At 40.5% G+C, this 25,280-nt stretch overlaps 1 protein-coding gene across 3 annotated transcripts; it reads right to left on the minus strand.

Annotated features, from left to right (window-relative positions):
- Positions 1–568: 568 nt before the first annotated feature.
- On the minus strand, positions 569–24,210 carry LOC127811923 (uncharacterized). 3 transcript variants are annotated; one of them, XM_052352131.1, is made up of 6 exons: positions 24,106–24,210; positions 22,972–23,126; positions 2,282–2,359; positions 2,032–2,156; positions 1,761–1,952; positions 569–1,423 (listed from the first exon to the last, which is right to left on the minus strand). In XM_052352131.1, exons 2-6 carry the CDS (start codon positions 23,018–23,020, stop codon positions 1,052–1,054), a joined length of 816 nt encoding a protein of 271 aa, XP_052208091.1. In that variant the 5' UTR covers positions 23,021–23,126; positions 24,106–24,210; the 3' UTR covers positions 569–1,051. The 3 variants fall into 3 exon arrangements, with proteins under 3 accessions (XP_052208091.1, XP_052208092.1, XP_052208090.1); XM_052352132.1 differs by lacking the exons at positions 22,972–23,126; positions 24,106–24,210 and adding an exon at positions 22,696–22,906; XM_052352130.1 differs by lacking the exons at positions 22,972–23,126; positions 24,106–24,210 and adding an exon at positions 22,405–22,627.
- Between the last annotated feature and the right edge of the window lie 1,070 nt (positions 24,211–25,280).

Raw genomic sequence — 25,280 nt, forward strand, 5'->3', positions numbered from 1 at the left:
ATGATATGCGACCAAGGAGGATTAAGCCTTCTGATTGTCCCTGTAGCCTCAAAAGCTTGGATTTCCGAAGTACTAATTCTTTACTTAGATACTGAGAAAATAGGATGATTCAGGGAAAAAATAAAATACAACACCCTGTTTTGTATCCACAAAAATGTTGAGAAGCTTTTTTGATGTTGCTGGATTTGGACCAACACATTCTTCTCTCCGTTCCAGAACTGAAGGTGACATTTATGCAAGTTCGACGCCTGCTTGTTTGAATTGCAATTGATATAGGATTGAACTACTTTTTTATCTTCTAAGATTGTCTTGTTCCTTCTCCAATTGAGAGAATTTATCATATCAAAGCAGTGAGCTCCCCTTTATGGCTCCAACTCCAAAGCACAAGTATCATCTTGTTGCGTTGACAGACATTTAAGGAACAAAAAAAAAAAAAAATCCCACGTGAGGTGCAAAGGCATTATCTCCAAGCAGAGATTCCCCTTGTTTGTATGCTTTCGAAAATCATTTAATACACTCAATAATAATGAATTAGTGCACGATGCGAAAGAAACAGGATCATGCAACGTCAGGGTAACAAGCCTCAACAATGCACAGATTATCTTCGAAGATAACCACCGGTAAAACAGCCTAGCATTCTTCAGCTACAAATTGAACACTGGAACTTGAAGGCCAGTCAATGGCAGTAAGAGGTGTTGTCAACCGCAAAGACAAGAAATGAGAATTAAGAGAAAAAAAAAATGAGAGCGAATACATAGGCTGATACGAATTTCTGGTTCTAGGACCAGAAACATAGCAACAATTTTGGGGGTAATTAGTGCACAAATATTATTTGTGCTCTACATTCTTCAAGGTCAATGAGAAACTTCCAGAGGAGTGACTGACAGCAAATTGATTATTAAGGCAACGACCGTGCATCCAAATCAGATCACTTACGCATGAAAGGCTTCGTTCTAGATCGTTTTCTTGCTCGGTTCAATTTCCATGTAGTGAAATGATCAAGTACCATGTGTGCTGGAAGTGTTGTTTGCAAGCACTCCCCGCAGTCAACTCATGGATCCTCTCGCATATCTGCTTTTCGCTTGGCCTGCATTGCTAGCCGGACATCTCTTTCTCGCTCGAATTCCCTATAATCTGCTCGCTGCAAGAAAGATACCCTTTCTAAGTACTGATTTGAGCTCTTCTTGTAAGCTTCCAGCTCATCTTCCAAGCCCTTGTTCTCTTCCTTGTATTCTCCCCAATCCTTTTTTGTCTTGTCAAGCACACTGAGCTTTTGCTTCTTCTTAATTTGCTCAAGAACAGCGTCAACAGCAGAAGGGGCTGATACTGGGGCTTTAGCCTTTTCGTATGTCTCCTTTGGACTGTTACCAATAAGCTTCTTTCCTTCAGTATCATGACCCACAAGGCCTCGGACCTCAGAGATCTGTAACAACAAAATAACTCGTTTAACATGCTTATTGCTGGGTTTGTGCGTGCACAGATGGTAAGACATGCTTAAATGCAAGAATATGAATGTATAAATTTACTTTAATTACACCAGAAGCATAGTATTATTAAGCCAAAAAAAAAGCTGCATAGTATTGAACTCAAAATTAGCATTCACAACTTAAAATTCATTCACTTGGTGTGACACCACTAATCAAATCCTAATGTAATCAGTCAGCCGTCTGTCCCAAACATCACAAAATATGAAAACATTCTCAAGGGAGATGAAAGCATAACTATGATACCTACATTAAAGGCAGACAAGCTATGATTACCTCAAGTTTCCCCTTCTCTGAAGCCGCAGCAAGAGCAGCAGCATCCTCAACTGCTGATAGTGCAGCAGCAGCAAGCTTCTTAGCTTCTTCATCACTGATGCTATTCTGTTTATGATTGGGTTGCTTTTCTCGCTTGTCTTGCTGAGGAAGTGCTGCTTTCGTCTTTGCCAGGCCCAGAAATGACATCCAGCTCTGAGGTACAATCAATGTCATTAAGTGGACTATGAAAGAGGCGTGGTTCTTCCACAAAGAAGAATCAGGGAATACTTACAGCAGAACCATTCTGTGTAGTTTTATTTACAGTTGAACTATGCTTATTTGAGATAGATTTGAGAGTCTTAGTAGATACTCCTTTATTCATTTGCTGCCATACAGCATCCACCCGAGCTTTCCTCTCTGCATAATGAAATTAAAGAATCAGCCCAAGATCAAAATGTAAATGAGCCTTTTACACACGGAAAAGAAAAAATATAGAAACTCCAGTTTAGAAGAGAAAACCAAACAAACTTCAGAATCAGTACCGATTTCTTCAGGTTCTGCATGTAAGCTGGGAGCTGAAGCAACTTCTGGTATTGCCCCATCTTCTTCTTGTCTGTTACCTATAAAAAATTACCCAAGTAGAAATTCATCAGAAAGCAGAACATACCCACAAGTAATTTGAAGGCAAGATATTGGAGAAATGTTTCACTGTCCATACAATCCCTACTAACATTGAGACATTTTAAGCATTATACAATTGAAACCAATCAAAGACAGAAACAATGCCACATTAAAGTTGGCAAACTTATAGTAGTGAAGTTACTGCTACTAATGTCACATCAAAGGGAAAAAATGGACGATCTCTAAATGGACAAGGATGACAATCTGACCTAGCTCAGATTGATACATTATTCACTGGAGACTTTACCACTCAATCATGTCACTATTGTAACATCTAGGGGTTGGATGCACCAATGACCATACTCAGAAAAATCCACTACACAATGACCAAAGGATGTTAAATGAGCCATGGGTGGCCGAGCAAAAAAAAAAAAAAAAGAGCCATGGGTTGGTAATTGCACTCTGAACAAATGATGACCAGCAGAAAAATAAAGATGATGTCAAAGATCATATTTACTTGTCATAATATCAAATACTCTGGGCTAGTATAGTGATAAAGGATCAGGAACCCATCACAGGAGGAAACTTTTTGCAGAGTTCCATTGCAATTAATGACTGACTCCACCATTTCTTATTGGGAAAATGGCATCCCGGGTAATTCAGTCTTATGGTTCTTCATTATCTGCAAATGGCCTTTTTCTCTTAGATGCTCTTTTTTTAGGGTTTTAGTTTAATGTTTCTATTCCATGGACATATACTTCTTCTGTATGATGGCGAAACATAATGGGACAGGGTGTTGCCTCTATATCATTATGAGTTATAGATCTGATGCAGATGGAACATAAATCCTCTTGTCAGTCTGTTTTTCCCGACTTGGGTTGAGCCAGTGAAGGCCAAGGATCAAACCAACGGTTCCTGTGATGACATTGCAGGCCTCAAGGTATCTTTCTGTGTCTTGGCATCTAGACCAGTTCTCTGAGGGGTAAAAGTCTTCCCCTTCATCATCATCTCCAAGTGGCATGCGAAGACGTTACAATGAACTGAGCCTTCCCCTAAGTCTACACATCAGGTGCCAGCATAGGGGAAGAGTTCAGTTGACAGGACGGTGTCCATCTGAATGAACTGAAAGAAAAGAGGCTGCAGAAGAGGTTGCTGCCCTGTGGTGGGAAAAATACGCTGTGCCCCAAGATGAAACAGCAGTGCAGGCATGTCATGGCAAACAGGTTACCGTGTTAGGCTTAGTTACATATGGCTCCATGAACAGGTGGCTATGCTTCATAGAACTCTCTGTCACGAGACCATTATGTAAATAAAGAGCATTCTAAGGTAGAAGGGCGAGGGGTATAACTGTAATAAGTAGTAGATGGACAGTTATAGCACATGGCTGTTTTAATTCAAATGTAACCCAAATAGTGGCGCCAAGGCTGGAAGCATATAACCAACCTTTGCCACTAGGAGAATCATCTTTTGGCAATACAATTGAATCATTCTTTCCCTCCAAACTTCTCTAATTCTCTCTCTCCTCTCTCGTCCTCCTATTCTTTCTGTTCTTCTATCTTACCAATTCCCACGCAATTCAATCAGAATTGCGAGAGAACTCGCCTTGTCAGAACTACATTCTAACAATTTGGTATCAGAGCACCATCTAGGGCGATCAAAGTAAGGAATGGCTGACGGAACCAGAATGAAGCAGATGGAGTCGCAGCTCCATCAAGTTTCGACAACGATTGGCGAGATCCAGAGTCGGATGGAATTGTTGGAGAAATCAGTGGATTGACGAATTGATGGCGCGGTGAATGTGTGGCGTGAAGAGAGCAAATCGCAAGCGGCCATATTAGAAGAACAAATGAGGGAGCAGGGGCAGGCCCTCAAGGATTAGATGCAATAGTTTGTTCTAATGCTTACTTAACAAACTTCGTATTTCCCCTGAGTTTCCTACGAGAGACAGATTGGAGCCAATCCTGCATGGACCAGGCGGTAATGGCCGATCAGAGGGATCGGCGGAATTGGAGGTGGAACCACAGGCAATGGAGGAGAATCTAGAAGTTCGGAGACAAGGCCAGGGAATTGGATTACACCAGACTGGTCCTCATTTACCTAAGATGGAGATACCACTGTTTGATGGTCATAACCCGAGGTGGTGGACGAGGTGCTGTGTGAGGGTGTTCAGTTTGCACAATGTGACCGAAGCTCAGAAAGTTATGTTGGCGGCAACCTACCTGAACGATGAAGGAGATGCCTGGTTTCAAGGTTGGAGTGGAGTAAGAGAAATCTGTTCGTGGGAAGAATTTGTGGAAGGATTGTGCGAACGATTTGGAGAGAAGGGAAGGTTGGATGTGGTCGAAAAATTCAACAAATTAAGGCAAGGGGGATCAGTGCAAGCCTATCAACAGAGATTTGAAGAGTTGAAGGCTCTGATGCTGCTCTCGAACCCCACCCTAACTAAGGGGTACTTTGTATCAAGCTTCATAAGCGGCTTAAACAAAGAGGTCCGCCCTACAATCAAAATGTTCCGACCCAAGACTGTTCAGCAAGCCGCAGTGTGTGCCAAACTTCAAGAGTTAACGGTGGAGGCATTGGTCAAGAAACAGAGGGGTATAAATAGGGGGTGGCAGGCGATACCCATGCAAGTAAGTAGCAGAGGATGGGGAAGGAATGGAGGAGCCGTGGGTTCAGGAAACAAGGGATTGGCAACCTTGCCCACACCTCCTCAACCAATACAAGGAAATTTGACAGAGCAGAGGCGATTGATAGGCCTCTGTTTTAGGTGTGGAGACAAATACACACCTGGGCACTAATGTAAAAGGTAGTTGTTACTTTTGGAAGGGGCAGAAGAAGTGGGAGAAGAAGAGGATGGGGACGCTGTGGAAGAAGAAGGAGAAGATGGGAAGGTGGAGATATCCCTGCATGCCTTAAGGGGAGTGGTGACTAACAAAATCATTAAGGTGGAAAGGAAGGCGAGAGATAATTGTCTGATGATTCTAATTGACAGTGGAAGCACTCATAGCTTCTTGGACGAAGGGTTAGCGAGGTAACTCAACTCGACTCTCTTAATCTACTCTTAGATGAATTTGAGGACTTGTTTGAGGAGCCTAAGTCTCTACCACCCCCACGACCCATAAACCACACTATCAACCTCAAAACCAACGCAAAACTAGTCAATATCTATTCATACAGATACCCCCAAAATAGAAGGCTGAAATTGAATGCATGATCAAAGACATACTCAGTACTTCTATTATACAGCCAAGCATTGGCCCTTATGCCTCTCCTTTGTTATTGGTAAAAAAGAAAGATGGTAGTTGGCGGTTTTGCATCGATTACCGCCAACTCAACTCCCTCACCATCAAGAATAAATTCCCAATACCCATCATCGAAGATCTATTAGATGAACTACATGGAGCTAAGGTTTTCTCTAAACTTGACCTCCGATCCAGATATCACCAAATTAGAATGCACCCCAATGATATCTACAAAATTGCTTTTAGAACCCACCAAGGGCATTATGAATTCTTAGTAATGCCCTTTGAATTGACTAATGCTCTAGCCACCTTCCAAACCCTTATGAATCAAGTATTTGAGCCTTACCTACGCCAATTTATTCTGGTTTTCTTTAACGACATTCTAGTATACAGCCCCACTTTTGCCACACACCTAGAGCACTTAAGAGCTACTCTACAAGTCCTTCGATTCAATAAGTTGTATATTAAGAGGTCTAAATGCGCATTTGCACAATCACAAATGGAGTATTTCGGCCATATCATCTATGGGGCAGATGTTAGTATAGATCCACAAAAGATAGCCACCATGACTGCCTGTCCTAGGCCCTTTAATGTGAAAGCTCTACATGGGTTCTTGGGTCTCACAGGCTACTACCGCCGATTTGTCAAAGACTATGGCACCCTCAGAAGACCACTAACTAAGCTGCTAAAGAAAGAAGGCTTCCATTGGAATGAGAGGGCGGAGGAGGCATTTGAACGTCTAAAAGTTGCCATGAGTAAGGTACCGACTCTAAGCCTACCTGATTTTAACTAGCCCTTTGTATTAGAAACTGATGCTAGTGACAACGGAGTAGGGGCAGTCCTGACGCAAGGTGGCAAGCCCTTGGCTTTCATTAGCCAAGCCTTAGCCCCTAAACATTTAGGCCTCAATGTGTATGATAAAGAGTTTCTAGCGATGCTAATAGCTGTGGAGAAGTGGCGGCACTACTTGGAAGGAGGGCGGTTCATCATAAAACCGACCATGAAAGCCTTAAGTTTCTGTTACAACAGAAGCTTCACACTCACCTCCAGAGAAAGGGAATGTCAAAGCTAATGGGACTTGACAATGCTATTCAATACCGACAAGGCCAAGAGAATAAAGCAACTGATGCTCTATCTCGATGTGTGGAAGAAGGAGCTTCAGCAACTATCACTACAATTGCTTCAGATTGGTTTCGGGAAGTAACAACCAGCTACACACAGGGAGATTGGATTAAGGAATTGATGGAACAAATGGTCCTAAATCCTGATAGCAAACTAGGGTATTCCTTGTGGAATGGGGTGCTGAGTTATAAGGACAAAATCAAAATTGGAGAGGATGAAACGCTCAAGCAAAGGATCTTAGAAGCATTACATGACTCTCCTGTGGGAGGCCATTCAGGAATACACAACACTTACAGCCAAGATTAAGGAGAAAAGTAATGGAGTATGTGAAGGGCTGTGACACATGTAATCGCTGTAAGCATGAAAACATTCACCCCCTACGCTTGCTACAACCCTTACCAGTACCTGACCAAGCATGGACTCATATCAGTATGGATTTTATCGAAGGGATGCTGAAATCTAAAGGAAAGGATTGTGTGTTAGTAGTGGTGGACCGCATAACCAAATATGCCCACTTCTTGGGTTTATCACACCCATTTACGGGAGGTGGCCAAGGTCTTTTTGGATCATGTGGGCAAGTTACATGGGCTGCCTCAGGTGATAGTTTTAGATAAAGATAAAGTATTTACCAGCATTCTTTGGAAAGAGCTAATGAAGTCTCTCAGAACACAGCTCCACATGTCCTCTTCTTATCATCCAGAAACAGACGAACAAGCCGAAAGGACAAACCAGTGCCTCGAGACATACTTAAAGTGTGTGTGCCTAACAAACCCTACCGGGTGGCACAAATGGCTCTCATTAGCTCAATGGTGTTACAATACTACCTATCACTCCTCACTCAAGATGACCCCGTTGAAGCTTTATATGGATACCAACCCCCGCTCTTACCACTGGGTGGAAAGCACAACCGTGTAGCTACGGTGGACGACTATTTGGCTCAAAGGTAGTAGATGTTATAGACTCTGCGAGAGGAGCTCGTCAATGCCCAGAACAAAATGAAACAATATGTGGACAAAAAAGAGGAGTGAGAGTTTTTGTACTCAGAGACCTGGTGTACCTGAAACTAAGGCAAGCCCAGCTGAAAACTATGTCCCCCAGATCAGTCACTAAGATGAGCCCCAAATTCTATGGACCCTACGAAGTGTTAGCCAAGGTGGGCCAAATGGCTTACAGGCTCAAACTACTCGAGGGGTCTCTCATCACTCCTCAAACCCTCTCCCGGCACAAATGCAGTCAGTTTTGTCCTACCATCGGTAACCCAACCCGCTCAACAAGAACTGGAGCCCATTGCTATAGTAGACAGGATAATAATCTACAAGCACCAAGCCCTTATCACCGAGGTCCTAGTGTGCTGGTCCAATCTCCACCCTGAAAACAACACTTGGGAATAGCTTTCCAACCTCCTGTGAAACAGTTTCCGAGGGTAGCAAGACTTCTACAAATTACTTGAGGACAAGTAATGCTTCTAGCCGGGGGGGGGGGGGGGGGGGGGGGGAATTGTCACGAGACCATTATGTAAATAAAGAGCATTATAAGGTAGAAGGGCAAGGGGTATAGCTGTAATAAGTAATAGATGGACAGTTATAGCACATGGCTGTTTTAATTCAAATGTAACCCAAATAGTGGCGCCAAGGCTGGAAGTATATAACCAACCTTTGCCACTAGGAGAATCATCTTTTGGCAATACAATTGAATCATTCTTTCCCTCCAAACTTCTCTAATTCTCTCTCCCCTTCTCTCTCGTCCTCTTATTCTTTCTGTTCTTCTATCTTACCAATTCCCATGCAATTCAATCAGAATTACGAGAGAACTCGCCTTGTCAGAACTATATTCTGACACTTTCCTTGCAAGGGATGTCAAACAATGGCTTATCCAACCAGTCACCCTTCCTTGTGGCTTTCAAAAATTACCTTTTGCTAAGGAATCACTATCACGACCTAGATGAACTAGGAGGTTATTTTTATTTTAGTTGTGTCATGTTCCCATGAGTATAATAGTAATAGATAATAGATGTATTCCTTTTGTTTGTATCTGGTGTTAGTTTGGATTGAATCAGTTGTACTTAGAAGTAGCTTGCAATTGTACCTAGAAGGCAACAGTCTTCAGTTATACTTGGTTTGAATATTTGGTAGCCGCCCTATTGGCGCCAAATCATTGCTATCTGGATCAATATATAAGACTAATCCAGCATAATTCATAGGCATGAATGAATACAATTGAAATATTTCTGATTTCTCTCCAAATTCTTTCTCTCTCTCTCTCTCGATCTTTCCCTCCCTCACTTTTTGTTCTTCATTCTCCTTGCATTTATGCTAAATTTCCATCTCATTCTTTCCCAAATTCTTACCAATTGGTGAGAGAACCCCAATCAGATCCCTGGGATCTGACAGTTGATATCAGAGCCAGTCAATCCTTGAATGTGATTCCTGCAAATTTTAGCAGTAATTCCAATCCGAATTTTCTGAATGCCGAAGTAGAGCTAGGCAAATTTCCAGCGATACAAGTGAACTCTCGAGGAGCTTCAACAGAATCGATCGACCAACATTTCCAATCTGATCTCAAAGGAACCAAGGATAGATCGTAACCAAGAGAGTAAGCAACTCTCAGTTCGAACTTGGAAGGCGAAGAAGGAGGTTGACACTCCTCGACTGTGATTTCAATAATTCTCAATTTGAACTTGGAAGGCGAAGCAAGAGGTTGACTCTCAGTCGCAAATTTCGATAATTCTTATTCGGAATTGAAGGGCAAAGTAGGGTCAAGCGTTTTCCAGCTTGAGTCCGACGAATTCTATAGACTACATTAGAGTCTATCAACATAGGAGGCAAATTCAAAGAAGCCGATCACGAATTGGGATGCAATACCATAAGGAAACTCCTAAAAGTAGTAGGCGATTCTAATTTAGAGCTCATCCTTGACCGGCACACTGTCACGACCCCAAGGGTAGATTAGATATAGGATATTACATGTATTAGTTAATGGTTGTACCTTACTACTTGATAGTTTGTACCTTTACCAAGAAAGCCTATAAATAGGTTGTAACCTAGAGAATTAGTTATATTGTTGAACAAAATATAAACTGATTTTCCTTCCCAATTCTCCGTTCCCCCTCTTGATCTCCTCTATTCTCCTTATATTCTTGTTATCTCCCTCCATTTCTGTCTAATTCTTCCCCATATCCTTCTCGATTTTCCATCCAAATCATAGGTTGTGATATTTGGTATCAGAGTTAATCCATCCTCGGCCGTGATTTCGATGGAAGTAGTTAGGTCAGGCGATAGTCACGAGTGAATCGGAAGCCACCCGTTTCTTGGAAGTTGATTAAAGTTGGCTAGATTAGTGACTCCCATACGTTTAATAGACCAACAATTGGGAATTAGTTGAGCAGTGATTTCGGGTGAAGAGCCAATGGTTCTCTGGCCCTTGGATGGTGATTGGGTGAGATGAAGGCACCGATTCTCGCAAGAAAGGAAGGTGCAAAGTGGAAGCTAGTTTGGGGGTGGTCATTGAATCACAATAATTGCACACAGAGTCGGAGCGATCTTGAATTTGCTTTGATTGTGGGTAGATAGCGATAAGTTGCAAGGGTGTCCGAAATGCCAGGCGAACTCCATTGGTAGATCCGTCGAAACCAATTGAGTCGTAGGAGGTTAATGAGCAGTCTTTGGCCTTTGACTTTGTTATGGTCCACTACAAGGTATGAGACTTGTCCCACATTGGAAGTTTAGGCTCATAGTGTGGAGTTTATAATCTCTTGGGCACCCTCTCCTTAACAGCTAACTTTTAAGGGTGAGTTCTACCTAAGGTGTTATGATTATGAGCTCTTAGAAACCCAAGTCAACACTTTATTTTGCTAATCTCTCTTCACTCCTCACCCAGAAATCAAACCCACAACAGAGTATATAAAATTGGAAATGAAAACAACAAAGAAAATAAAGTAAAAGAGCAATCAAACCAATCAAGAGACACTGATTTATCTTGATTCGGATTGCAATATGCAATCCTACATCCAGCCTTGATCCCGAGAGCCAAATCCACTAGAAACCGCTTGAACAAGATTACAAGAACTCTCCTTCTCTCTCACACAAGTTCACGGCCTTCTATACAAGAGAATATCAAGACAAACTTTCTCTCTAAGCCTTTCTCTCTCTCTCTCTCTCTCTCCATAATCACTTGCATTCAGAGAACTCAATAGAATGATTTGTTATATGCGACTTTTAGCCTCTCGCCTCCTATTTATAAACCATAGGGGCGGTAATTACAAGGCTAACTACTTAGCCTATAAAAAAAACTAATGTATCCCTCATAATATAACCACTAAGTTAACTAATCTAACTTAGAAAAAATCCAGCCGCACATCATCTTCATTCTAACAGGTTCTATTCTTCATCTTCTAGAAATAATTCTCCATGCAAAAACCCAACACAAAGGTTGTAACAATGGTATCAGAGCCAGCCCCATGGCTCCTAGTGTAAGCGAGCGACGACAAAGGTGACGCTGGCATTGCAGTGTTCGCTCGGGACTAGCAGTGGCTAGTGCACAGCCTGCTGTCGTGGGCGCCATGCAAAGCGTGGTGGTATGTTATGGTCCACTGCAAGGTATGGAACTTGTCCTACATTAAAAGTTCAAGCTCTTAGTGTGGGGTTTATAGCCTTTTGGGCACCCTCCCTTTAACAGATAGCTTTTGAGGGTGAGTTTTACCCGAGAGTTGTAACATATAGCTGACAAAATGTGAAATGAGATGGAAAGTGGTGCAATGACGAGTACCTTTACGAAGAGCAATAGGTAAGTCAAAATCAAAAGTCGGAGGTGATGGACCAAAGGAGGAATAACTAATCGGCACAAAGGATAAGTCAGGAGACAGCTCCCTCGGACTAGCGACAACAGGCTGTGCTAGTTGGGCCACAGGTTGTGAACGCTGTTGATAGACCTAAAGATCAAAGCGATCAAGGCGAGAGGCAAAGGGCGGTGGAGATGTCCAAGTACGGACACGCCACAATCAACAATAATAGGAGAGGCTCGAAGTAGCTTGACAATACCTCTGTCAAAGGAAGGAGAGAAGCACTACCGAGAATTTGTGACTTAACGGATTCAAGCTCTAGTTGAAGGTTGAATTCCATGAAGACAGAGGACAGTAAACATTTAATCACGTTGTTGCTGTTGTTTCTTGATATTTGAATCAAAGGGCATCAACTCATTAAAATCGGTAATAGAAGTTTGGAGCTTACCCAAATACGTGGTCATATCGAAATCAACTTGTCTTAGATTAAACAAAGTACCAATCACATCATAAATACGAGTGATGTCACTTGTATACAACTCACGAGCTCGACTCCATAGAGCACTATACTCACAAAGAGGTCGAACTATAGGTATCAAAGTCGATGCAATAGTTTGCCACAACCAACTGAGTAACTGTGCATCCACCTGTCACCAAAGAGATTGATTTCCTGCGGGAATAGATGAGATGGTCGTTGATAAATGAGCCTCAAGGCCATGTCTAAGAAACCAAATTTCAATCGCATATGACCAAGCTGAATAATTTTGGCCATTTAATTTCTCCGTAGTAATAACTGGTGTGCCCCAAAAATGGGAAATAGTTATAGTTGTGGACGTGATGGAAAGGCTTGTGGATGTAGATGAAGACATGATACAGACAAAACAACCTGTTGTTCTGGCTTACTAAGTCTAGATCTGGAGTGTGTCATAGTCCATTGGCTAAGGGAGGGCATTCGGGTAATAACAGAGGAGTAGTTGAGAATATGACACTATTGTAATAAGAGAAGTAGAAGTCGTTACAATTCAAATGTAAAATCAAATTGAGGCACCAAGGCTGGCTATATGAATGAGAAAATACAGATTTCATTTTCGCTCCACACTTATCTTTCGCTCTCATCTCTCTCCCTCAATTCTCTCGATTACACTTCAATTCCCCGCAATTCTCCATTGAATTGCGAGAGAATTCCTTGTTAATTTAGTATCAGAGCAATTCCTGGGTGCTTGGATTGGGCCATGGCAGACGGAACAAGGATGAAACAGATGGAGGCGCATCTCCAACAGGTATCGTCCACCATTTCCGAAATGCAAAATCGGATGGAGATACTGGAAAATTCGGTAGAACGGAGGATCGATGGAGCAGTTAATGTGTGGCGTGAGGAGAGTAGAGCACAAACTACGTGCTTGGAGGATCAGATGCAAGAGCAGATTCAAGCTCTCCGCGACCAAATGCATCAGTTTATGCTGATGTTCTTGCAACAGGCTCAGGTATGGATCTCACCTGAGTTCCTTCCGAGAGGACGATCAGAACCAATTCTCAATGACCAGGGGGGTCATCTAAGATCGGAGGGATCTGTGGAGGTAGCAATTGAGCAACCGATGTCTAAGGAAAACTGAGGAACGAGGAGACAAGGCACTGCAACCGGATCAAATCCGATCAGTTCGCTAATGCCTAAGATGGAGATTCCTTTGTTCGAAGGCAACAATCCTCGATGGTGGATGAGACGATGCAAGAAGGTTTTCAGCTTATATAATGTGGCTGAACAACATAGGGTATTGTTAGCGGCAACTTACTTGAATGATGTGAGTGACGCTTGGTACCAAAGTTGGAGGGGTGGCCGGGAGGAATGCCGGTGGGAAGAGTTTGCGAAAGGTCTGTGTGGTAGATTCGGGGAGAAAGGTATGACGGACATCGTGGAGGAGTTTAACAAGCTCCGACAAGGGGGATCGATGCAAGCATATCAATAGAAGTTTGAAGAATTGAAGGCTCTCATGTTGATCTCGAACCCAACGCTTACTGAGGGATACTTCGTCTCAAGCTTCATTAGTGGCCTGAACAAAGAGATCCGCCCTACCGTAAAAATGTTTCGACCCCTGACTGTTCAACAAGCCATGGAGTGTGCTCGACTACAGGAGATGACGGTAGAAGCATTGGCCCGGAAGCAAAAGGGGGTGAATAGGGGATGGCAGATGATGCCTCAACAACAAAACAATCGAGGGGGCACCAAGGAAGGAGGAGCTTGGGGACAGAGCAACAAGGGATTGGCTATCTTCGCGCCTCCTCAATCAGCCGCGGGAAATTTGAAAGAACAGAGGAGACTAGCTGGTCTTTACTTTCGTTGTGGGGACAAGTATACAATCGGCCACCAATGTAAACGACAGTTACTGTAAAAGGAGGGAATGGATGAAGAAGGCAAGGAGGAAGAAAAGGAAGGAGGAAGGAGGAGAGGAGAAGGTGGAAATCTCCTTACATGCTCTCAGGGGCATTACCAGAACAAGATCATTAAGGTGGAAGGCAAGGCAAGGGGAAACAGCCTGATGATCCTCATAGATAACGAAAGCACACATAGCTTCCTAGACGAAGCTACTACCAAGAAACTAAAATAAAGCCTTGCAGGAACACATCCCCTATTAGTCATAGTGGCTAACGGACAGAAGGTGATGTGCAAATCGGCTTGTGTGGGCTTTTATTGGCAAATGCAGGGGGAAGAATTTGAGGTTGATCTGTGCCTTCTCAAATTAGGAGGGTGTGATATGGTATTAGGTGTTGATTGGATGAGGGAAGTTAGTCCCATCTGTTTTGATTTTAATAAGATGGAGGTCACATTTGAAAAGGGAGGTAAGAAGATGACCCTCACGGGTAATGCGAAAGCAGGGACCTGCCGTATGATTACAGGCAAGAAGCTGCACAAATTGCTTAAGAATAAATGGGGCAAGGTGGCACAATTGTTCTCCATACAGGCCTAGGAAGTGGAGGAAGACAAAGGAAGAGGAGAGCCAGCATCACTGCATTCAACAGAGGCAGCTCATACTTCTTGGGAGGTAACTGAACTAGACTCACTTAATTTACTTCTAGCTGAGTTTGGGGAATTGTTTGAGGAATCAAAGGCTCTACCACCCCCAAGACCTATAAACCATACCATTAATTTGAAACCCAATGTTGAACCAGTCAACCTTCGATCCTACCAATATCCTTCAAAACAAAAAGAAGAAATAGAACGGATGGTTAGAGAAATGCTACGCTCCTCTACCATCCGACCCAGCACCAATCCATATGCATCACCCTTGCTTTTAGTTAAGAAAAAAGATGGTAGTTGAAGATTTTGCATTGATTATCACCAACTAAACTCCCTTATCATTAAAAACAAATTTCCTATACCTATTATCGAAGATTTATTGGATAAATTACATGGGGCCAAGGTTTTTTCTAAACTTGACCTCCGATCCGGATATCATCAGATTCGCATGCCAATGATATCCATAAAACCGCCTTTAGGACCCACTAAGGGCACTACGAATTTTAAGTAATTCCTTTCGGATTAACCAATGCGCCAGCCACCTTTCAAGCCCTCATGAACCAAATATTTGAACCATATCTCCGCCAATTCATTTTAGTATTCTTTGACGACATTCTTGTGTACAGTCCTACCATAACTCAGCATCTAGAGCAGTTAAGGCTTACTCTACAAGTCCTCATGCTCAACCATAGTTCTGAAAGGCGCGAGGCGCAAAGGGTCCTGGAGCCTGAGGCGCGAGGCGCACGAGGCGAGGCGCGCCTTTGCGAAGCGAGGCGCACCTTTTAGAAAAAAAACTAAAAATCTTGTAAAATCATAAAAAACTATCAAATTATCAATAATAACACATGCATATCATTAATGTTTCATTATCTTCAAATTCTAAACTAACAACATCAAAGTTAATTCATTCATCATACAATTTCTAAACTAGAAACATCATCAAAGTTCAAACTTAAAGTCTCAAACTCAAACAAGTACCAACCATCGTGCAAAATTCTAAACAAACATATAAACACTACAAGTCCACAATCAATAAAGAAGTTTAATCATCATCATCATCATACCCTTCACCAAATTGAAAATCATCATCTTACGGTGCCATATTTTGCTCATCCTTGATTCCTTGTTATTTTTCTTCTTTTGCATGTACTCTCCAATCTCTTGTTTTATTGATGGAGGACATTTTGGAATAGCTTTAGTATTCTCTACAATCAATAAACACTACAAGTCTACAATCAAGAAAATGCTTTCATTTTGAAAAATGCTATTTTTCTAGGTTTGGAAGATTAGCGCATTTTTTCTAAGTCTGGAAGATTAGGGCATTATAAGGAGACATATAAGAAAATGTTTTCATTTTGAAAAACTAACTCCCGGTATTTTGATAGTTAATATTCATTGTTGTTAAAATGATTTTTAATGAATTTTTCAAGAAATAGTAAGTATGTATTTTGGGGGTGGTAAAATCGCTAAATCCTGAATTTGTACTAAAATCAAAATTCTATTTTCTTATTGTTATGGATTTTGATTTTTTAGATATTTTTATTGAATCCAAATGGGGGGTACTTTCTTATTTACATTTATGTATTAAAGTAAATGGAAGGTAAAATATAAATAAAAGAAAATGTGGACATTTACTTAAACTAAAGAAATGTAAATAAGTAGTGATGTATACATGCTAAAACTGAGAAGAGGGGATGCTGGAGAGGAGAGAAAGAAATGATGCAGGCAGGATGCAGGCGCGGTTTTCATGAGGCGCGCCTAGGCGCGCCTTAGCGCCTCACCTTGCAAGGCGCGCGCCTTGCAGAAACCGCCTCGCCTCAGCCCAGGCGAGGCGCCAAACTGGCGCCTTAAGGCGCCTTGCGCCTAGGCGCGCCTTTAATAACTATGTGCTCAACAAATTGTACATTAAGAAGTCTAAGTGTGCCTTCGCACAATCCCAAGTAGAATACCTAGGACATATCATCTCTGGAGCAAGAGTGAGTATTGATCCTACAAAAGTTGCAGCAATGATTGCTTGGCCGCGACCTGCCAGTGTTAAGGCTTTGAGGGGATTCTTGGGCCTTATAGGGTATTACAACAATTTGTGAATGATTATGGCCTAATTAGCAAGCCTCTGACGTAACTACTCAAGAAAGATGGGTTTCACTGGAATACTAAAGCAGAAGAAGCCTTCGACAAACTGAAAGCGACTATGAGTAAGGTGCCCATGTTGGGTCTTCCGGATTTCGGCCAACCCTTTGTTCTAGAGATGGATGCTAGTGATTTTGGTGTGGGAGCAGTATTGACGTAGGGAGGCCGACCCCTAGCTTTCATCAGCCAAGCCTTAGCTCCCAAACATTCGGGTCTAAGCGTTTATGACAAGGAACTCTTGGTTATCCTAATAGCAATGAAGAAATGGAGGCACTACTTAGAAGGGGAAAGATTTATAATAAAAACAGATCACGAAAGCCTTAAATTCTTGCTACAACAAAAACTTCATACCCACCTCCAAAGGAAAGGGATGTCAAAGTTAATGTGGATCGATTACATAATATACCAGAGGGGATACGAAAATAAGGCTACAGATGCGTTGTCAAGATGTTTGGAAGAAGGGGGAGCAGTAGCTATTACTGCCTTAACACCTGACTGGTTCCTAGAAGTGACCTCCAGCTATGACCAAGGTGAGTGGATAAAGAAGTTGCTGGAGCAACTCACCATTGACCCTAATAGTAAACCGGGTTTTATTCTTAAAAATGGAATGATCAGACATAAAGACAGGCTGGTAATTGGAGAAGATGAACCTTTAAGGAGGAGAGTGTTGAAGGCTCTCCATGACTCTCCTGTGGATGGCCATTCAGGGGAGCTAAATACCTACAACTGGGTGAAGCAAGTGTTTTATTGGCTAGGACTAAAGAAAATGGTAAAAGAATATGTCAAGGCATGTGACATTTGCATGAAAACATACACCCTTTGGGGCTCTTGCAACCTCTATCGATACCTGATCAAGCATGGACCAATATCAGCATAGATTTTATAGATGGGTTGCCAAGATCGGAAGGGACAGATTGTGTGCTAGTGGTGGTCGATAGGTTCACCAAATATGCTCACTTCATCAGCTTAACCCACCCGTTTACTGCTCAAGAAGTGGCCAGAGTATTCCTCGATCAGGTAGGTAAGCTACATGGTCTGCCCCAGGTGATTGTTTCTGATTGGGATAAGATCTTCACCAGCTTGTTATGGAAGGAGCTCATGCGGTCTTTGGGAACACACCTCCACATGTCTTCCTCTTATCACCCCGAAACAGATAGGCAAACCGAAAGAGTAAATCAATGCTTAGAAACCTATCTCAAGTGTGTATGTTTAATGTATCCTACAGGGTGGCATAAATGGCTCTCTCTAGCACAATGGTGGTACAACACCAATTATCACTCCTCCCTAAGAAGGACCCCATTTGAAGCACTCTTCGGGTACCAACCACCTATTTTGCCCTTAGGGGAAAGGGGCCATAATCTTGTGGTCACAGTGGATGATTACCTTGCCCAACGACAACAAATGTTACAAACTCTCAAGTAAGAGTTAGACGGGGCACAGAACAGGATGAAACAGTTTGCGGATAAAAATAGGAGTAAGAAGGAGTTCGAGGTGGGGGACAGAGTATATTTGAAGCTGAGACAAGTACAGTTGAAGACCATAGCACCCCACAAAGTAAACAAACTCAGCCCAAAGTTTTATGGCCCTTACGAAGTAATTGAAAAAGTGGGGAAGGCTACATACAAGTTATAGCTCCCGGGGGAGTCTTCCACTCACCCTGTATTTCATGTGTCACTTCTAAAACCCTCACACGGCAACAATCCAGCGAGTCCTACCCTGCCTCTCACCGCCTAGAGTAGCCAGCAAGAGGCAGAACCTACAACGATTGTTGGAAGGAGAATCATCTACAAACATCGAGCTCCCATCACACAGGTGTTGGTGCGCTAGTCAAACCTCCACCCAAAAAATAATACATGAGAGTATTTGCCGGATCTGCTCCAACAGTTTCCCCGAGCCGTCGGATTACTCTAACCTACTTGAGGACAAGTAGAGTCTCTAACCGGGGGAAGTTGTCATAGTCCATTGGCTAAGGGAGGGCATTCGGGTAATAAAAGAGGAGCAGTTGAGATTAGGACATTATTGTAATAAGAGAAGTAGAAGTCATTACAATTCAAATGTAAAATCAAATTGAGGCGCCAAGGCTGGCTATATAAGCCAAGCCTGCGGCCAAGTTGCGTATGAATGAGAAAATACATATTTCATTTTCCCTTCACACTTCTCTTCCGATCTCTTTCTCTCTCAGTTCTCTCCCTCATCCCTCAATTCTCTCAATTACACTTCAATTCCCCACAATTCTCCATTGAATTGCGAGAGAATTCCTTGTTAGAAAACAGAGTTTTGACAGAGTGGTGGGTCAGATCTGAACTAAATAGATCTGAAGCAGATTTGAACCAAAAAGAATACCGGAGGGAGTGCACAAAGTTGAGTCGCCGGAATTGGAACAACGACGGATTTGGGCGCGCAAAGCTGGGAGTCGCCGAATCGGGAACAACGGCGAATAGCATGGTCGGATCTAGGCGTGAACGGTGGTCGAATCTGGGGTTGGCCAGGAAGAAACAGCGACGGTGGATCTGGATGGTCGCGCGATCTAAGAGACGGCTGTGATCTAGGTGGGCAGATCTGGGCAGTTGCGATTTGGGCGGATCTGAGAGACAACTGCGATCTGGGTGGACGGATCTGGACGGTGATGGCGACAATGGTAGCAGCGTCGGTCGGCGACAACAACGATTGGGTCTAGGGTTGGGTTAGGGTTTGTGGCTCTGATACCATGTTACGTGAATAAAAATAATGTATATATTCAACTAAAAGTGTACAATACAAGAGTATATATATATATATACAAGTATTTAAAAATAATTACACTAATAAATATCTTATTTAATTTAACAACGTCCATGTTCAATAGTTTTCCTCTTGATTGAGATGGGCCCCTCCCCTTGGTCTCTCTCTCTATCTTGCCCAAGGTTTATTATAGGAATCGTAAGGACAACTATGGCTTTTCCTCTGAAGGTCACCTCCATGGGCTTTTCTTTCTTGTGGCCACCCTTGGTGGTATGAGCATTCCACAGTCTGTCTACTGATTTCTTTCCATAGTTTTTGATTTTTTCTCAATGCTGGATCTCTTCATCCCTTTTCTTTCCTCTCTATACAATAGTGACACCCTTTCCATAGTGTTCTTAGGTGGTACCTTCCAAACATCATATCCCTTATGCCCCATGATGATGCAGGAGCAGTTTTTTTGTTATTAGTGTTTTTATTTTATTTTTATTTGTTTAACTATGCCTAGTATTTAAGTTATTAGGTTTTAAATACTTTTTTATTTATTAGTTTCAGTAAGTAATCATGTGACTTTAAAAAAAAAAGATAGATTCCTTAGATTAGATGGATTCCTATGTGATCAAGGATTTGTAACCTAGTATAAAGAGTCTTTTAAGAGACTTTGTAGGTAGCCATTTTTTATTCTATTTCAACTTTGAGGTTTTCTTAAACCCTAATTTTAAGATCTCAGTTCCAGAATAGATCATACACTGTTTTCACCCAATTTTTCACTTGTTTTTGTTGATTTCTTCCTCCCATACTGCATCACATGAACTAATGTAGGTACATTGATTGTACCTATTGAATTTTTTTCAAGCTCGAGTTCTCATTTATCTCCTCACACAAAGAGGCAACCATCCTAACCCCTTATGTTGTCCAAAACTTCTTCTTGTTCTTGGTCTTCTAGTAAGATCTCAACATATAAAGTTTTTTGTTGAGTTCCAGTGTTTTCATCTCATTTATTTCCACATGACACTAGTTGTATGGGAAAAGTCCAGAGTAGTTGATTTGTTTATGTAAGATGACAACATAGATATTATCCACATAATCAGACAAATATATTGACTCCAATTCATAAACAAGAATCACAAGAACAAGAACTCACTCAACAATGCAAGCTAGGTTGACAATTGAGTCCACTGCTTGATTTATATACAAAAAACCACATTCAACAACTTCTAGTGGGTTCCTCTCACGAGTGCTTCCAACTTTCATTGCCTTTTGAAAGCCTAAATAGCAGGGCAGGTTTAGTGTATTGTGCTTTGTGTGATTGTGCTATTCAAGTAGGATATAGGACTCTAAATGCTCTATAATACATCTAGGTAGGGGCTCTTTTACAGATGCTATGATTATATTAAGGCAACAATAATTGATGATGCTACCTCTAGTGCCCATCATTGAACCTATGTTTTCAAAGATAGAGGTAAAGGCAAGTTACATATTAGTCAATATGCTAACATAAAACAACAACGACAACAACAACATATCTAGCCTTTATCCCACTATGTGGGGATGCTAACATAAAACAATCAAAGTTATTATCCATAGTCACTCACACTGGTTGACTCTAATACATGAACAAAAACTACCAGAATTTGCCTGAAAGAAATAACCAAGAAATTGACAATTGAGATCCTTACACTCGCTGTGACATCAAAAACCTCTCTACATAAATTCCAAAGTTGGATGTTGTCACGACCCCAAGGATCCCCAAGGATAAGTCATTATGTATTATATGTAATTCTTTTGGTTGTACTCTTCTGCTGTAATTGTTAGTACCTTTAGTTGTAAAGCCTATAAATAGGCTAGATTAGTTAGAGAATGCATATAGATGAATGATAATTGAATCTCAGATTTCTCTCTCAAGTCTGATCTCTCTCATTTCCCTTTGATTCTTTCTCTTGGTTCTGTTCTGACTGCATTTCTCCCTCAATTCTTGCTGTATTTCCCTCCTTTTCAGTCAAATTCTCCCTCCAAATTCTCTGTATTCTTGGTTTCTACCTAAACTACCCTAGCTTAAACCCTAGGATAATGACATATGTACTAGATTTTTCTTGTGCTGTAAACAATTAAATTATTTAGTTAAATTGTTTCCAAAAATTAAGGTGTATAGTCATTGAATCTTGTTAATAGTTTTATTATCAAAACCATTTCTAAGCTGGCAGTCCAACTAAATGGCAAAAAATATTCATGTGACCAACATATCAAGGAGATTGTTCATGTTTCTATTGCTTTATTGACTAGGCATTTTAAGGCATTTGCTATGTATTATGAGTCATCTAGGTTATATACAGTTGTCCGGCCAATAGGTGAAGCTGACTTTGATTTTTGACTAGGCCTTTAGAAGGTCATAATGGTAATGGAGAATGCATTCCCTCCTTTGACTGCCATTAGACAAACATCTATCTTTTCCCACCATGTTATCAATCTTTTAGCATGCAAATGGCCAGATTTGTTCTCTCCCAAAACACTAGTGAAAACAATGTAGTCCAGATGTTGGGATTAATAACAAACATGAATATCATAAGTTCAGCCAAACCAATTACCAAAAGCAAAAGATACTTTCTCAAGCATGGCCAATGTTTTCTCTCTCAAACTTAGTATGATTGCATGAATCCTGAAAATAATTGTAGAGACATACCCTCTGGGAGGAGCCCATGTGAGTCAACAGCCAACACCATTTCTCGCACAGAATTTTAATAACTCAAGTTAAAAGAATTTTAATAATTTCTCAAACCTATGGGTATTATAAGCTGTGCTACAACATATGCAGAAACAGCAAACCAAAGTCGACCAAAAAGTTTCAAGAACTTCAATTCATTATACTATCAACTCAGTGCACAAATTCTACAGGCACAGGCACTGCTGAAAAGGACATAAATTCATCAAGCATCATTTGAAAACATAACAAGGAGGAATATATTGGAATCAAAGACAAATGAGCCGAATCACAACCAAAAAAAAAACAGTAAACAGAAGACAGAAATTTGCAGCCTGATATGCCTTGGAAATGGATCTGATAGCAATGTTCCAGGAAAACTAGCATGACTGCCATACAGTCCCTCTCTCCACTAGCATTCCTCTGTAAGGATATCGAAGGCCAAGCAGCTAAACCAGTGAGAACAAGACAAGCAGACTTCTAAATTATAAAAAGTGGACAAATAAACAGTTTAACATCCCTCATAGTATAGCCAATTGGCACCCTAATATTGTGAAAACTAATAAGATGTCCATTTCCTTTTCTTTTTTTTGGTATACTTCACAATTGTATTTGGCTCAATATACTTGACTCACAGAGATAAATTCCTGAACAATAAATGTATGGGCCACAAGCATATATGATAATCGAATTTTCTTCAAGTCAGTCAAAGAATAGGGTAAAACCCTACCTTGCAAAATTTAATACCACGAAAAGAACAAAAATGAGGATCCATATAAAGAAATGAATCAAAGTAACTGTTTAAGAGGATGGATAACAGAAAACTGAATGAACAGAAACAACACTGGAAACAGGGAATTTATAGTGTACCACATATATAAGAGAAATTGGATTGACATATATGGAGTTACCTGATGAGTTGAATCCATTGGTCAAAGAAGCCATTGTAGATGAATTCATCAATTGCAAACCTTCACAGCAGAATTGAAGAACTTGCTGCAGAAGATGTGAGGATTTCCTTTGAGTTTGGACAAGTTTTTGTTTGGACTACCAAAATGGTCCTCATCTGCACCAGTAAAAGGGTCAGATCTTTATACTGAAACGGTACAATGAATACACAACAGTAAAACCTAATTCTTTTTGTTTGGATAGATTATTCTGATCACCCAATGAGCTAACGGATACACAAAACAACTATATGCATAAAGCTACTTCAGCCATAACTATTCCAGTTTGTCAGAACACGGAAGATAGAATTAACTACAAGGTAAAATGATCATTCCTCATATTTAAAAAATAAATTTTAGTTAATTATATGTAATTTACTAGTAAAATTGAAAAAAAAAAAAAAAAACGATTATTTTCCTCCATCTCCATCTTCACAACTACCCACCACCATCCCAATTCCCATCACTACTCAAAATAACCACCCTGTCATCCACCACCACCATCACTGCCTCCAACCAACCATCCACCAGTCACCCAAATCCACCACTGTCAACCAATATTTAGATATCCAGACAGTTAGACGAACTGGAAAAGGGAACAGGTCACAAGTCAGTGGTTCAACTGGGATCGAATTGTGACATCACAATTATGCCATAATTAATAACCTAATAAATTAAATTACTAAATTTCGGAAAAATAAAAATTAGAACCTTCTCGTTTCTCCAATAGTTCGTCTAGTGCACTTTTCATACAAAAACACCCACATGCATGCCCAGTTACCTATATATATCACACACATACAAACACAATTCTACGAAACCAAAATTGCACTAATCAAATGCACAGTTACAATTTAAGATACAACACACAAATGTTGGCTTTGAATTGAGTGGAGAGAATGGTGTCCCCGTGGGGGCCGGGCCAGAGACCAACTATGTACCATTCGCCCACAAGGTTATGGACACAGATAGGCATTAATCACGTTCACATTTGACTTAAACAAAAGGCAGTCATCGGACGAATTAAGTATGGGCCTCAGTGTCATGGTGCAGAGAGAGAGAGAGAGAGAGAGAGAGAGTAGAAGCACGGGGACGCACCAGAAACCTCTACAAACTTGGCCGCAGATAAATTCCAGCGGGATTCCCCGTTCTCCTTCGCTCTCTCGTGGAATCACCAAGTCACGGATCGAATGGAGGAAAGATTGCCAGTTAGGGCACATCGTAGGCCCTTTTTACGGTAGACTTTTACTGAACCGGAAACGGGTCAAATAAACCGGGAGTTCACCCGGTCCAATTAGAGTGTCTTTTTGGGTAAATTACTATTTCGTCGTAAAATTTGTAATCATATCCCTACGTTTTAAAAATACTTCTATTAGGTATCTTTTACGTTTCAATTCCATCAATATCATTTAATCGAAATTAGTAAAAGGCTATATTATCTATATTTATTAATAAAATATATAAAATATTTTTTTTTAAATTAAGTGAAATTTACATCTCTATACTTTTGAAACACTCTTATTATTTCTTGTATTTTAATTTCACCAATATCCTTTAATTGAAATTAGAAAAAATTTATATCATCGATTCTTATTAATAAAGTACATATAGTTTTATATAAATAGTGTGATAATTATGTAGTTATTATAAGATGTTTAAATTTATTACATCATCTTTTAACATAGTATTTTATAAGAAAAGCATTTCTCGAATTATTGATAAATTATTTCTTAACTCATTTATATGTCAACAATTTACTAATTGATTCCGATAGAATTAGAGTATAAAGAGATAATAAAAATATTTTTAAAACACACAAATATAATCATCAATTTTACCTAATCTCCTACGAAAATGATACTTTTCTCTTTTTTTTTTTTTATAATAAGTTAATCAATTTTTAGATGTGACAACGAACTGTCCAAAATATTAATTAGTTTCAATTACCAGTATTTGGCTCCAATCATACTTTTATAATTCACTTATCTACGAAAAATATTTAATATGAAATTAATTGCTACTTCTAAAAATTAAATATTATTTTAATGAGGTATAATGATTGTATACTAATTTTCAGCCAAAAACATAAATTCATTCCTAGACTTTTATCTTTTTATTTTTATTATGAAATTCTAAACTTTTTGTAGTTCCATTTACCCACCTCAATTGTATAATTTTATGTCAATTTTATAATTCTTCTCGTAAATTAATGGTATAAAACACGCATAATAAAAAAAAGTCAGTTTTGTAAAAATCTTACTTGTGACTTTTTA

Source organism: Diospyros lotus, chromosome 10 (genome assembly GCF_014633365.1).
Source record: "Diospyros lotus cultivar Yz01 chromosome 10, ASM1463336v1, whole genome shotgun sequence".
In the NCBI taxonomy this organism is placed as follows: domain Eukaryota; kingdom Viridiplantae; phylum Streptophyta; class Magnoliopsida; order Ericales; family Ebenaceae; genus Diospyros; species Diospyros lotus.

Coding starts and splice junctions, on each gene's coding strand:
- LOC127811923 (XM_052352130.1), bottom strand. CDS start 22,456: ATGGCAGTCATGCTAGTTTTCCTGGAACATTGCTATCAGATCCATTTC. Junction 2,157..2,281: donor TGCAGAACCTGAAGAAATCG/GTACTGATTCTG, acceptor TTCATTATGCAG/AGAGGAAAGCTCGGGTGGAT. Junction 1,953..2,031: donor CTACACAGAATGGTTCTGCT/GTAAGTATTCCC, acceptor ATTGTACCTCAG/AGCTGGATGTCATTTCTGGG.